The sequence below is a fragment of the Dasypus novemcinctus genome, chromosome 1, assembly GCF_030445035.2.
Source record: "Dasypus novemcinctus isolate mDasNov1 chromosome 1, mDasNov1.1.hap2, whole genome shotgun sequence".
NCBI lineage: Eukaryota > Metazoa > Chordata > Mammalia > Cingulata > Dasypodidae > Dasypus > Dasypus novemcinctus.
This window is the reverse complement of record NC_080673.1, coordinates 54,228,500-54,242,346: the sequence shown is the minus strand read 5'-3', so window position 1 is coordinate 54,242,346 and position 13,847 is coordinate 54,228,500. Positions and strand designations below refer to the sequence as shown.

General features: G+C 44.4%; 1 protein-coding gene across 2 annotated transcripts in view; it reads right to left on the bottom strand.

Annotated features, from left to right (window-relative positions):
• The window catches only part of MAML3 (mastermind like transcriptional coactivator 3), a 418,574-nt gene that overhangs the window by 3,531 nt on the left and 401,196 nt on the right, over positions 1-13,847 (bottom strand). The window contains exons 3-4 of one of the 2 annotated variants that reach the window (XM_004471945.3): positions 8,497-8,742; positions 4,372-4,453 (exon numbers count right to left, since the gene is read on the bottom strand). In XM_004471945.3, the coding sequence (XP_004472002.2) occupies positions 4,372-4,453; positions 8,497-8,742 (328 nt within the window). Of the gene's footprint in view, positions 1-4,371; positions 4,457-8,496; positions 8,743-13,847 lie in introns of both variants that reach the window. The other variant, XM_004471944.4, reaches the window with a different exon arrangement.

The following is a 13,847-nucleotide window of genomic DNA, read 5'->3' as shown; positions in this document are numbered from 1 at the left end:
AAGGATCTACTGTGATAGTAAATGTTCAGTAAAAATATTATAATCTTTCTGATTATAATATATGCCAATTGTGGAAAATCTTAAAATGCAGAGAAGACAAAAATTAAAGTCGTCTGCATTCCAACCATCCAGGGATAATAACCACTGCTAACAACTCTCTTATTTATATATAAATAGACACCCACTAAAATTGTGATCATACTGTACGCACATTTTTGTAGTTCATTTCTCCACTTAATATACCCTGATAATATTTTAGTTCCCATTTCAGAAGCAATTTCCTTTTCACTCTTCTGAATATGAAGCCATCCTCAACCAATAAGGTGCTATTTTCCTTGGAGGTGAGAGCTAATTCACCTCCCGGGCTAACTTAAAAGAAATGGCTGATCACTTTGCATATTCTAATTGTGAAGTGGAACATGGTTCAATAGAGAGCACTATGAATAAAGGCCATTAGACTGATTTCCCTTCAGACTTGTGTCGGATTTGGGAGGCTAGAGGCCACTGCTTCTGCTAAGAAGCTATTTCAGTAGATGGGGAATTTTTTGGATACACTCTGTAGATTTCAAAATGCCCCAGATGCACTGAATCTACGTGTCCGTGCAAGCTCGCTAGCCTCCTGAGTTAGAAAATGAAAGCATCCTGCTACTTGCTACTTGGCAATGAACTTCGTGCATTTCTCCAGCAAAGTCCACTACTTCAAATCGGCAATGACTATTTCTCTAGGCAAATCGCTAACACTGCTTTAATGATGCTGTTTAAAAGTTGACCAGAATCTCAATATCAAGTCACTCAACCCTAATTAGGCATTTGAGTGAGTCCTTCCTTTCCCAGAAAATTTCCAAACCAGCCAACAGGATGGAAATGTCATCCTTAGAACACCAGTCAATGTTGTAAAGGCCTGGGAGGTGCACAGAAATGGATTTTTCTATGTCCCTGTTAATGATGGAGTGCATGAGAAAAAGAAAAATACCTTTTCCTGGACATTTAAAGACGATGCAGCATGGGAGCCAATCGATATTATAAGCAAATTTTATCCCACCTTGAAACTGTGATGAGAAACCAGATGAGAATAGTCTAACCTTGTTAAACTTGGCACCTTGGCAGATAACTGAAGTATGTTTTTGTCTTCCTGATGGGGCTATTGATTTCTGGGCAGCAAATATGTCTCCATATTTTCTCTTTCTTTCTTTAAGAAAGAAAATTACAGGAATTTTGATTATGACTTAAGTTCTTTGTGGCTTGAGATCAATACCATGCTGCACTGAAAAATGGTATGTTTATTGTGGGGATACCTGAAAGGTCCAGGGGAGGATCCCTAGAAATGTTTTAAATATTCATTTTAAGTTTAATTACATCCAAGTGATTTTTTTAAAAAATCAAAAGTTCCTGGTTAATACTGGACAGTAGTTTATACTGCATGCCACTTGTAATCTTGTTGTAAAGTTTTGTGACCTTATGACTATATTTGTATCGATTGCATGGCCAATCTGATCAACCGTGGTGAAATGGGTTATTGAGTTGTTTATTAAAAAAATTTAAGGGAAAATATTGCTGACTCAGAGATTGATTGCACAGACCCAAATTACATAAACAGGCTGATGGGCTGCTGGAAATAGATGAAAGGACTTTCATAATGTGGACATTTTTATTATATGTTTATAACGTAAAGGAATGTTTATGATGTTGAGGAAGAGAAACTGAATATTGTCTGGACTAATTTTGTGAATGAGAAATAGGTTTCTTTCTTTAGAGGACAGAATTGCCGCAATGCCCTTTAAGAGGTATTGAAACATTAATCCAAGCCAACCTTTATTTTTACTTAGTGTAAATGACTGCACTATCAAGATGTAATTGTTATGAAAAAGAAGACATTTTAAAATCAGCAATCAGCACTACATTTTCAACTTACAAGAGACAAAAAGTCTTCTATTAATTTAGTTTTATGCCTTCAGTAATTTTAAATAAACAAAGGAAAAGAATTCAAATGCATCCAAAGAATTAACTTCAGTCTTTATCTGATTACTACTTATGTTAAACAACAGACTACTTTGGCTTCCATTTTTTGGTCTAAAACAGATATTATTGTGAGACATTACAGTCAAATTAATTTCTTTGTCTTCTGGTTAACATCACAATGTCAAAGAAAATCTTCCATATTCAAATAGAGATGCATTTTTTCCTAAAAGGGTCTATTTTCACTCACAAGAAGCCAGTACTTGTGAAATAATCATTTCCCCATAGGAATGTAACGCGGTCCAGAAGCTCACAACTCAGGGAGAGAAGGGCAGTTACGAAGAGCTTTGAAATGTGCATTGGTGAAGAGTACTGTGTCGGAAAAGCATGCAAGTTATTCCTGAGGACCTCCTCTCCAAAGACAATATTTTCTGTCTATCAGTTGGCTATTTTCCCAGATGTACAATGCCATGCTATTTGCGGTGTCAGTAAAATATGCATGAAAATACTGAGGACAGTAAAAAAATGTAACACATCTCAAAATGATCAGTTCAGGGATCCTAAAATATCATTGATTGTCTAGCCTATCAATAGCTAAATTTGTAGCTAAATTTGTAGACTGATTACCTGGTGTTTTGGGATTTTAGAGAAGTTCAAGGAGTAGAGCTTTAAAATGGCCCCAAAGCATTCAGAATAGCGTATACAAAAGGGTGTCTATGTTTTGTAATGCAGAGGAATTATTAAATTTTGTTGGTCTCTTCAATTAAAAAAATAAGAAATGAGTTATGAACCTTTCACACTCAAAGGACTCTCTGGCAGGTTTGTCAGCTTTTAGGGTTCTCAATAGTTCATACTCTAAAGCTGCGGCCCCCTAGGCATCAGCATCAGCATCAGCAGCACTTGGGAATTTGTTAGAAATGTGAGTTCTCAGGCCCTGTGCTAGACCTTCTGAGTCAAAACTCTGTTATAACAAGCCCTGCAGGTAATTCTGATGGGTAAAGCATAAATAGAGGGTGTTGTACCAGCATCAAAAACTGCATATGTAATAAGGACTATCCCCACCCCTCACCCCTGACAAATGGGAAACATTGTTCTTCCAAGAATACTGGTGCTGATTTAGTACACAGAACACTGCGGATGGCTCGATTCCTTTTGCTCTTCCTTGTATCAAGTCCAAAAGGATCAAAAGTAAACTCATGGGCAATCTTCAGTGAGATCTGTCACCCCAAATCAGAGGCTTTCAGACTCTTTAAACCACAACCCACGGTATAAAATATATTTTACATTATGATCCAGTATACACATATGAGTTTACAATGGGAAAAACATAGTTTCCCTTACTATGACATAGTATGATAATCCTTTTTCTACTTTATTTCATTTTTTGGAAAGTGACCCATTTAATTGTTTTCCCAACCTACTCAATGTGCTGCAACCCGAAGTTTGAAAGACATTATGCTAGGTTGGGTATTTCCCCCGCAGTCCATTGCTGAAGTTCAGCAGGATCTATAACTACTTGTGAAATGGTACACTAAGGTAGAATATATTTACATATGCACATATTTCTGTGGAAGGAACTTCCTGGCTTCAGTAAATTCTTAAGGGATAGGAATCAATCAAGGAGTTAAGTGCCACAAAAGGGCAGGCTGGGAATTAGGATTTCTGTTGCTAGGTAGCTCTTGTAGCCCCCTGAAAACAACTGTGGATGAGACTGCGTAGCGTCTTCAAGGGCTCTCTCTGTTGGCGAAGGGTGGGTTTGATATTTGAGTGGACCTTCCACATTTACAGAGGATTTGGAATACTGGGCATACAGCACACCCACTGTTCCTGACGTCAGGATTCGGAATTTCCTGAAATGGCAGTGGGATTAAGACCATACAATGGGCTCAGGCCCTATTTGTCATCTATCTTTAGCAGGCACCAGTGGCTGCTGCAAGCCAGATTCTTCGGTTATTGGGTGTGAGGGCTGTGGCCAGCTGACCGGCTGGGATTAGCAAGAAAGCTGTGACACAGGATTAGTCAGTGTGGTCACTAAGAAGATGATCTAGACATAAACAAGGCTGAGAGGCACCAATATGTCCTTATTGGTTATTAAACTATCAAACTATTTCTGTGCTTTTTGTAGATAGTAGCTGCCCCAGTCCCTGAGCGTCCCACCCCTCACAGGCACCTGGCCCCTCCCCTAGCTTCCCAGGACCTCCCAGTGATCCAGCAACCAAAAGGTTAATGCTGGGCACAGGAGGGGATCCCCAGGAATCCCTTCTGATTGGATGCCACCCTCCCCCCACCAGGTTTAAACATTTTGAGGACTACCTGGACAGAAACACAGCCTAAAAGGCAATGTCACCGGCTACATGTTCACTTACACTTCACAACTGGAAGGCATGAAACAGAAGAGGTGTGCACCAGCCTCACCTTGAAACTGAGCGACCTGCTGCACTGGGTATGGAGTCCGCTGTTGCTGGAGGTGCTGCCGGGGTAAATGTGACTGCTGCAACTGCTGGAACAACAGAGGGCAGGAAGGGCGGGGAGGCCAGGTGGGGAGAGAGCATGCAATTGAGTAACCCAGAGCTTCTGAGGAAGATAGTCGTGCTTTTTTTATTTTCTTAAGTAAACTTTGTATTGAAGAACAACAGGCATACAGACAAGTGCACAAATCCTAAGTGCACAGTTTGATGGAACGTCATAAAATGAACACATTCCAGGAAATCAGAACCCAGACCAAGAAACAACACCACCAGAAGCCCCTCGTACCTTCTGGCTCCCTGCTCTCCCTCCAACCCAAGGGAACCACTATCCTCCCTTAACAACATAGATAAGTCATGGCTGGTTTTGTACCTTGTGTAAATGGATTCCTATACTATTTCTTTTGTGTCTGGCTTCTTGCATTCCTCATTACGTGTGTAGCTGTGGCTCCTCATTCTCACTGTTGAACAGTATTCCATCGTAAGAATATACCACAATGGGTTTGGCCATTCTACTGGCCAGCTAAAGTCGAATCCTAAGAACAGCTAAAGTGTGAACCTGTCCAAGTTGGAAAGTGGTTGATGGGTGCTTCCAAAGTTTTTGGCTGTCACAAATACTGCTGTATGCTCCTCCTTGCGCCTGCCTTTTGGTGAGCATCTGTACTCATTTCTGATGTGTGGAACTGCTGGGTCATGAACAATGTGTACTGAAGGAAGCAGTTTTGACTTGGACCTTCCAACATTAGCCTGCATGGACTTTCCTTAGCATTGTGGGGACCTAGATCAAAAGGACAAGCAACTAATTGTAAATAACCTAAAGCGATGCTTTGGGCACAGGGAAATGGAATTTTCAGGGGCTAATCTGATTCCCATGAGGTCACACTGCCTGTAAAACACATCTCTACAAGTGAAATAGACAGCATTTACTGCCTTGAGGAAAATGTGTGGGAATCCACATACACCAGGAGCCAGGAGGCCTGTGCTTTAGTCTTTCTACTTCCACTCACCGGGATTCTGCACCGCGATTGCTGCTACCAATATCCCAGAAAGGCTATTATGATCATTATCTTGCTGGATGTGAAAAGGGAAGGAAAATAAGAGTGAGGTGGAAAGAGCAGAGAAAAAAGGGTTTCGTTCTAGGTCTGCCGTCAAGTAGCAGCAGGACCTTCGGCATGTCATTTAACCTCCTTCCCACAGCTGCTGAATATTCATTAAGTACCTTCCATGGGCAAGGGTTATAAAGAACATACAGCAAGGTCTCTGTTCCTTAGACTGTTCACTATAAAAATAACACACAGTGACCACTTCCTAATGCGTGTGTTTATTTCTATTTTTTTCTTTTCTTTTTGTTCTTAGGTAGCCCTATCATTTTCTTTTCTTTTTCTTTCTTATTTCTTCTTCTTGTTCTCGATAACAGGCAGTCTGTTCACCCCGTGTTCACCCCGTGCTGCCGTTCACCCTGTGATGCCGACCATTACGTTTTGCACAAAAGTTGCAATTAATTAATTAGACTGAAGAGTAGACAAGAAACCATGCTAATCTTTTAGACAGCAATGAGGGCATTATGAGAGTATTTCACCACCTCTCCTCAACCAAACTTCCCAAGTCAAAGGCAAAGAATTGCCCCACTTACAATGGAAATAATGTTGGGGTAGCCTGCAGTAGGTTTGGGGTTTGGCTGGCCCTGACTCAGATTCCAGTCCTGACTCTGTCTCTCCCCAGCTCTGTGATTTTGGGTGAAATCACAAAATCTCCCTGGCCTTGGTTTCTTCCTATGCTTTAAAATGATGGGACTTATGGTTCCTGTTTCTTTCATAGCTAAGATTTTAAGTTCTTTTGAACCTTTGGGAATGGATGAGAGATGATATGTTCTGGAGTCTCTGAGAATAAGGTATTAAGTGTTAATTCCAGCCTGCTTTCAACATGCTCTGCTTGGGGTTCCCAGGCCACTGAGAATCATTTTAAAGTTCCCAAAGATATGCAGGGTCCCCCAAATTCCTGTTTCCCCTCACATGTCCTTTCTGGAAACCTGGGTGTTTTAAATATACAGTTTCCAAAGTGAGTTCATCAGGACACTTTCCATCCTGCAGAGATCAGGGAAAGGGAATTGATGTGACAATAAGCATTCGCAAAACAGCAAGTTGAGGGCCTACCACATGTAGATTTCTAGAAATCCGCATCAATGTGTCCTGTCTGCAGGTGCCAGTAAGATGCTACATTGATTTGAGCTTTTAAATGCAGTCTCTCTGTTTCACTTGGAGTCTCGTCCCAAACAATAGCTCTCTAAGCGGCTGTAGCTCTTACATCCTATTCCTTGGCACCAGGATCACGTGACAGGTCCCCACACACATCTGTGCAGTTTCCAGAGAATTTCACATAACCTATCTGATGTGAACCTTAAAACAGCTTGCAAGGAAGGCTGGTAAATGATCACAACGAAATCTGGCAGATGACAGGAGAGGTAAAGTGGCTTTTCTAAAATCACACCACAGGCCACGCTCTGGCCCTGAGTAGCGTGTCCTTTCACGGGTCCCCCACTATCTCTTGGTGCACACAGTTCAGGACTGTCTCAAGCTGTATCTTCCCACCTCCCCAGCTTTTCTAAGGAGTCTGTGCTATGTTGCTCTGGGTCCTAGATTCTGAGAGCATCATTCTTAGGCCTCACTTCTTCCCATGCTATTCTCGCCTCTCTCAGGTTTGGCTGACCTCACTGAATGGGAACACTTGTGGGCCAGCTCGGCGGAGTTCTGCCTGGTTACCCGGCCTTCCCTCTGTGCCTCGATCACAGCACACAGCTCAGGAGCCATCGTTCAAAACACCAGGCACATCTGAAATTCCCTGGGATTGGCCGAGGGGAGGATTTACAAAGCCCAGCTTGCCCTCAGCAGCTCCATTCATCACTGCCTGAGAGAGATTAGCATGGTTCCTTGTCACACACCTTACGCAGGGTGAGAGGGATAGAGGTTTGTTTGTACAATCGCTGCCAGGCGGTTGACTGACCTTGGTAAAAAGAGAGATAATTACACAGCTGTTCAGGAAAAAAAAAAGCAAAAAAAAAAAAAAAAAAAGAAGGAGCCTACGTGAACCGTACTCAGCAGTGCACTTTTCCTGTCTGGGGATGCCTGGTGCTGCTTTTAACCACTGCCCTTGGTCAGGAGGGCTCGCAACACACCTGTGCTCCACACGGTATCCTGTATATATGTGGGAGATGCTTGCCCGATTTCTAGAACTTCCTATTAGGAACGTTCTAGAAGGGTAACCGTGTTAGGCCTTGAGCTTCATTTGACCACCTTCTAACTCTTAGAGCCTGCTGTGAGAGGTGCCCTGCTCCCAAAGGAGCCATTCAGAGTCTCCGGTGGAAGGCCAGGCCTTCCCTGGGATACTACTAAACGAGGCACGAGGACATTTCTAAAAACAAAACCAACCGAAACCTACGGGAGCAGTCCACAGGGAAGGCTTTCTTTCAAAGCTGGAGGACTTATATGGCAAAGGTAGACAAAGATGCCTAAAGTAAAGCTTTATTTGTGTTAGGCCTTCCTCTAACTCAAAAGATTTCCTGAGCTGTTTTAAAAGCTCTTGGGAAATTTCTTAAGTTTGCATCTTTTCTGTGGCCCTAGTCCAGGTTTCCAGGTAGTTCTGCCTATTGTTCTGCTATTGCTCACAACCAGTTCTATAAAATTCTTCCCAATCCCTCCTCCCACCCCTTCTTTGCAAGAAATGAAGTTCTCTGAATATTGTTTTCTTCATGCTAGAAAAATGAGGGCTCATGGAGAATGTGTTCATGCAGACCCCTGGACCAGAAACCAGGAGTCAAGGCTTGAATTGAAGAAATAGCTCTGGCAAGTAGACCTTCCCAATCGATGACGAAGCTTGTCTTTTAAGAACAAACTAATTCATTACAGGAAAAAAAGCCTAACTAATAGGAAGTTCTAAATTCTGTCGGTTCTCGTGTGATGGTGGGTATTGCTAGACTGGGAGCGTGTTGACAGGGGACATGAACCGTGACTCCCTCACTGACGCAGGCGCTGAATAAATGCTTGCTGAACGAATGCATCACGCTGTGGCAGCGCGTTACCTGCTCGGCCAGAATCTGCTGCTGCTGCTGCTGCTGCCTCTGCTCCCGCAGGAACTGCTGCTTCTGCTGCTCCATCAGCTGGGCCCGCTGATCGATGAGCATCTGCTTCATGATGGCAGCCTGGGGCTGGCCGCCCAGGAAACCGGGGCCCGCGGCGCTGGCTCCAGAGACCAGGCTGCCCGGGCCCGGGGGCACCGAGGACGGCATGGGGCCTGTGGTCCGGGGAAGTCCAACCGGGTGCGGCTCCTGGGAAGAGAGATGAGGGATTCATGTGGAGTCTCACCACCATTTTCGGGGCAGGCCACGGGGGAAGGGGGATGGGGACCTGAAGGGTCCTAAGTGCGTAAGTTCCACATCCCTAAGAACCACCTGGTATTGCTCACACCTGGCCTCGCCACGGTGGAACTGCAAAGGCTCGAGAGGGACGGTAAGAGAACACGCTCAGAGATCTGAGGGCAAGCCTGCGTTCCTCCAGAGGAAAGGGGGTGACCCTCAGGCTGGGCTCATCTTCAGTCTGGAAGGCAGGCATCCCAACTCACCCATCCACCCAAAACAGACTTCTTATTCACAAGTAGGAGGAACAGTTATCGATGACTGCTAGAATTTAATCTGCAGATCTGATACATGATGGAATTCTAATCACATTTGGGAGCTGTGATATATATATATACACACACAATACAAAATTCCTGACGGTGATGGCTGTTGATGGTGAGAACTAGGAATGGGCAATATTGGCCAGAGCTGTGTAATTTCCTGACATCCTTGAAAATGGGATTGAGTCTTACATGTGTGTGATAATTTAAAGTAGGTGGTAGGATTAGGTTCTTTGATTCCATAATTATGGGTAAATCAGTCAAATGATAGCAAGATCTAATCACACATAGCCCAAGTGAATACTTGGAGAATGTGCTCGAAGGGGAATTTTGTAACAGGCTGACAGTGTAAACCAGGGGTACTTAACAAGTGGCCCGTGAGCTTGAATTGAAAAAAAAAAATCATTCTTATGGGGATGTGTTGGTGCTGGTATGATATATTAATTAAATAATACACAGCACAGTGTGGACTTAGTAAGGATTCCATGGTTTTCACTTGACTGGCAAAGAGGTCAATGGAACAAAAAAGGTTAAGAACTCCTAGTGTAGACTGTTAGTAAAACATAGCTAATGAAAGGAGTAGAAGTGCAACCTTAAGATTTAGTTTCTTGGGGAGTGAAGAGATATTTTCCTTCATGTTCATGTTCATTCCAGCAAGCATACTTGGCAATGGCAAGTATAATATAGGAACACAAATATGTTCCTTCTTGTTCATTTAAGTTCTAAGCAATTAATCTGAACACAGAAGAGCAGTCTTCTGAAATATACACAAATTAAATGGGCACACATATATGGATAGATACATATTTTGAGGTGCTACTGTGAAGTCTAAATACAAGGCATGAATATGAATACATTTATACTTATTTTTAAAATACTTTTATGCAGTTGAACTGGATTTTAATGTTTCCTCTTCGCTTTGCTACCTCTTCAATGTAGATAATAGTCATCTTGGCAGTTTTTTCTCAAAACATTTAATACTGAGGCTTATCTGTCCTAGAGACAAACAGTCCTGGATTTGATTTCCCACAGCTGGGGCTCGCCACACTCCCTTCCCTCTGTCCAGTGCAGGTTCAGTTGCTCTCTTCCCTCCCTCCACCCATGTAAGCAAAAGGAAGCTAGTAGCAGCACCACCACAACAAACAAAAGAACACCAAAAAAACCACAAAAGGCCCCAAGCCAAACAAACAAACAAAATCATTCCTCTTACCCCAGAAACAAACAGCCCGAGAAGTTCCGGTTGGCTAGTGTGGTGGTCCAAGTCACACAGCTAGTAAATGGAAGAGCTAGACTCAGAATGCTGCTCCTGATTCTAAATCCAGAGCTCTTTCCACTAGCATAGGCCACTCCAGACTACAGGGCCATGAGGCCAAGTGTATACCTAACAACTGCCTGTAGGGAGTGGATGTGGCTCAAACTGCTGAGCACCTGCTTCTCACATGGGAGGTCCCGGGTTCAGATCCGGTGCCTCCTAAAAACAAAAACAAACAACTGCCTGTGAACTGAATATATAGTGTGTCGCCCATAAATGTACTTATTCTATTTTTAAAAGTACGTAAGTGCAGTTGCTGAAGTTATTAGAAGGTAATTTAATGCTTTTTGCCTTTGTGTGTTTTCACTGTATGGTATTTACTAGGTAGGGAGTTAAAAATGATTTTTATGTTAATAAAAAGTTTATACTAAAACATTCCAGGAACCTATATGCTACCAAAGAGTGTTTTTATACTGACCCGTGCAAAGGTCTACATGTTTCAGGGTCTTCCCCTGCGTGGGCTGTTTCTTGCCACCTTGAGAGAGAAATGGCTGATTGATTTAATGCTTTAACAAACGAAATCACACTGCAGTCTAATAGTTAACCAGTCAGTAAATATACAGATACACAGATTTTTTTCTGTATATCTCAGTATATTTGACACCAGCTTCTTTCCAGTAAGACGGAGAGAGTTGGAAAGAAAATGAGACTTGAGGGAAGTCAAAATTTTCTTCAGCTTGGTTTTATGGGAGGGCTGGTCCAGGCTGGCTCTGTTTATCATTGTGCACATTCAGATTATCTTGCCCAGTGTGACAGCCCCCACACGGCCAAGGAGCATGCCCAGAAAAGTTGGCAGGCAGTGGAGATGTATAGCGTTCCCAAACTCTCCACCCAGTGGAAGAAGGGAAAGGCAAATGGGATCACATGCTGATCCTTTTTGCTCCTGTTGTCTTGGGGATAAAAAGGAATATTTTAGGTGAAAAAAGGGGGAAAAAACTTTCCAAGAAGGATAGTGGAGTTGTTATTTTCCAGGATTACATATTTATCCAAATTATTCCCTCCTAAAAGTTTTGCCCTCGGGTTTCTCACTGAAGACCCACAGACTTGAAGGTAAGACAGACTTTGTATAGCATTCTTAAAGGATGGCCTTCCTATACTACACATCTGTGAATCTAGATAAACCTTTAGGACTTTCCCAAAAAGCTGTATTGCATTTAGCAGAGGGTGAGAGACACCTGGATGCCCAGACTCAGAGTGTGTATTCCAAAGTGTGAAGACAAACCAAGTGACTTGCCTTACAAGTTAAACTGGCTGAGGCCATTAACTGTTTCATATTATGTGGCTCCTTTTAACCTCTGGTCTAAGAGGGCTTAATGAGAAATAGTCTGTCAAATTTCAGTATTTCAAGCCACAGCTCTTGTTTCTAAGGAGGACACACACTGTGTTGTGCAATTAGAGAAAACCAGGCTGAGCTTTCGTCACACAAAATGTAATGCCTTGAAGCCAAATGATGCAGTATTTTTAGTTTTAATTACTGGCTTGTTCTCCACTCCACTCCTGCCCAAAGATCTCTCTAGCCTTCTACCAAGAATCTTAATACAGTTTCTTCCTTTCATAAATCTAAGGGCTACATAGATATTCATTACTCCTCATACCCTCTCACTCTTCGGTAAGATGATGGGAGGAAAAAAATATCAAAACCAGTGAACCTATTTTACACATCATCCCCCTCTACAGAAAAGATCTTAGCAATTTTCTCAAGGCTTAGAGAGAGGTAGGAGGTGTAAAAACACACCCTACCTCCTCCAAAGAGGCAGTTTTCGACTTCAAAAACCAGCTGTGGTAAAAAATATCTCCCAAGAGCAGCCAGCTGTTTATTTATAAATCTGTGCGTAGGGAAGCTTTATTTCTGTGAAGTGTTTTCAAGAACATGCATAGTGTTTGGGTGAGAGGGGCCGGGGCTGTTGGCAGAAAACCAAAGATCGCAGGCTTCTCGGAAGGGGGAATCACGAAGGGGGCCTGCGGTGACGAGACTGGGTGACAGGGCCCTGTGGGTAACTGGTTTGAGAACGCCCAGGGCTTCAGCCTTTTGCAGGCTTTCCTCGTCAGGGAAACCATGGGCAGCTCCGGTTCTCCCGCCGTCCCCGCAGCTGCTGTTCTGCCTCTGTCCCAGCAGATGGTGGTGTCAGCCCGGTCCTCCGCCACCCAGCCCGGCTGCTCAGCCCGCGCCGCGTCCCTCCCCCTGCCCCCCACTTGCAGATGGCTTAATCATGCCTCCTTCCCCCTCCCCGCGCTCAGTCCCCCCGCCCCGCGCGTCTGGGCCAACGCTGCGGACGTGGAGCCAGGCAGTCAAGTGTTACTGCGTACAGCAGGTAGCCTGGCAACTGAGAGCATAATACCGAGCAGATGGTGTTCGCACGGCGTGATGGACATCACACACGACAGCCTGAGACAATCCAGGAATTCCCTGGTGACTCGAGGCCCTCTTTACACAAAATGAGTTCTCTCTCCATTGCCATGCATCTCTGGGGTTATCGCCCCCCTCTCCCCCGGCTGACATGGAACTGGTTTCTTATTACCGACTTTTCTTCCAGCTCGGAGGGAGGGAGATCTCAGGTGGGAGGTGGGGAGCGGGGAAAGGACGTTGAAGAAAAAGGAAGGAGCGGGCGCAGGAGATAGTGGTGAGGGTGGCTGTGCGAGCTCCACAAAGCCAGCGCGCGCAGGGGGCGGTGAGGCAGGCGCCTCGGGTGAGCCCGGCACCGCTGCCTCTGGCTCAGTCTTTTGCAATTGCATTGCCTATGAACGCCTACATGGAATTTAGGACTTTACTAAAAAGTCCCCTGGGTGTAATCTAGCCTCTCGGCTGGAGCCCATATCCTTAGAAGTTCTTAAGGGGTTCCGACTAAGAAGTCAGGAGCGGGGCCCTTGCCCTTCCGCAGGCCCGAAAACGCCTTCCGCGCAGGCCTTCCTAACAAAGGAAGCGGCAAGGCGGCCCTGGGCGCGGGCAGGGGCGGCGCGGGGGCTCTGCGAGCCGCCCAAGGCCCTTGGAGGTCCTCACCCGGCGCGCGCCGTGGCCAGCACGAGCCCGGGAGGCTGCGGCGCGCTCGGGCTGGCGCAGTTCCCAGGCCCCGCAACGGCGTGTGGTTGCCGGGTAGGAAATAGGAGCGGAGGACATGGGGACTGCAAGAGAACGGCTGTTTATGGTAGGAAAAAGTAAAGAAACATAACCAATATAACATATGCTCCAGAAACAAATCTGTTTTTTCACACAGCCCGAATGTGCTCAGGTAATTCAAACAAATTAACCTTAGCCCAAATGGAATTTTGCCTAAAAGTATAAATCAAGAGACTTCTATGGACAACCTCTCACCTCAGTCCAGAGGCTTTCTTCTGCATAGGGAAGGTACTATTCAAGTTTTAAATTTCAGTAGGAGGAAGCGTTATTACTAGAGGCAAGCTAACGTTTCACGGTGAACATCATACTTGCTGGGAAAGAGTTCAGC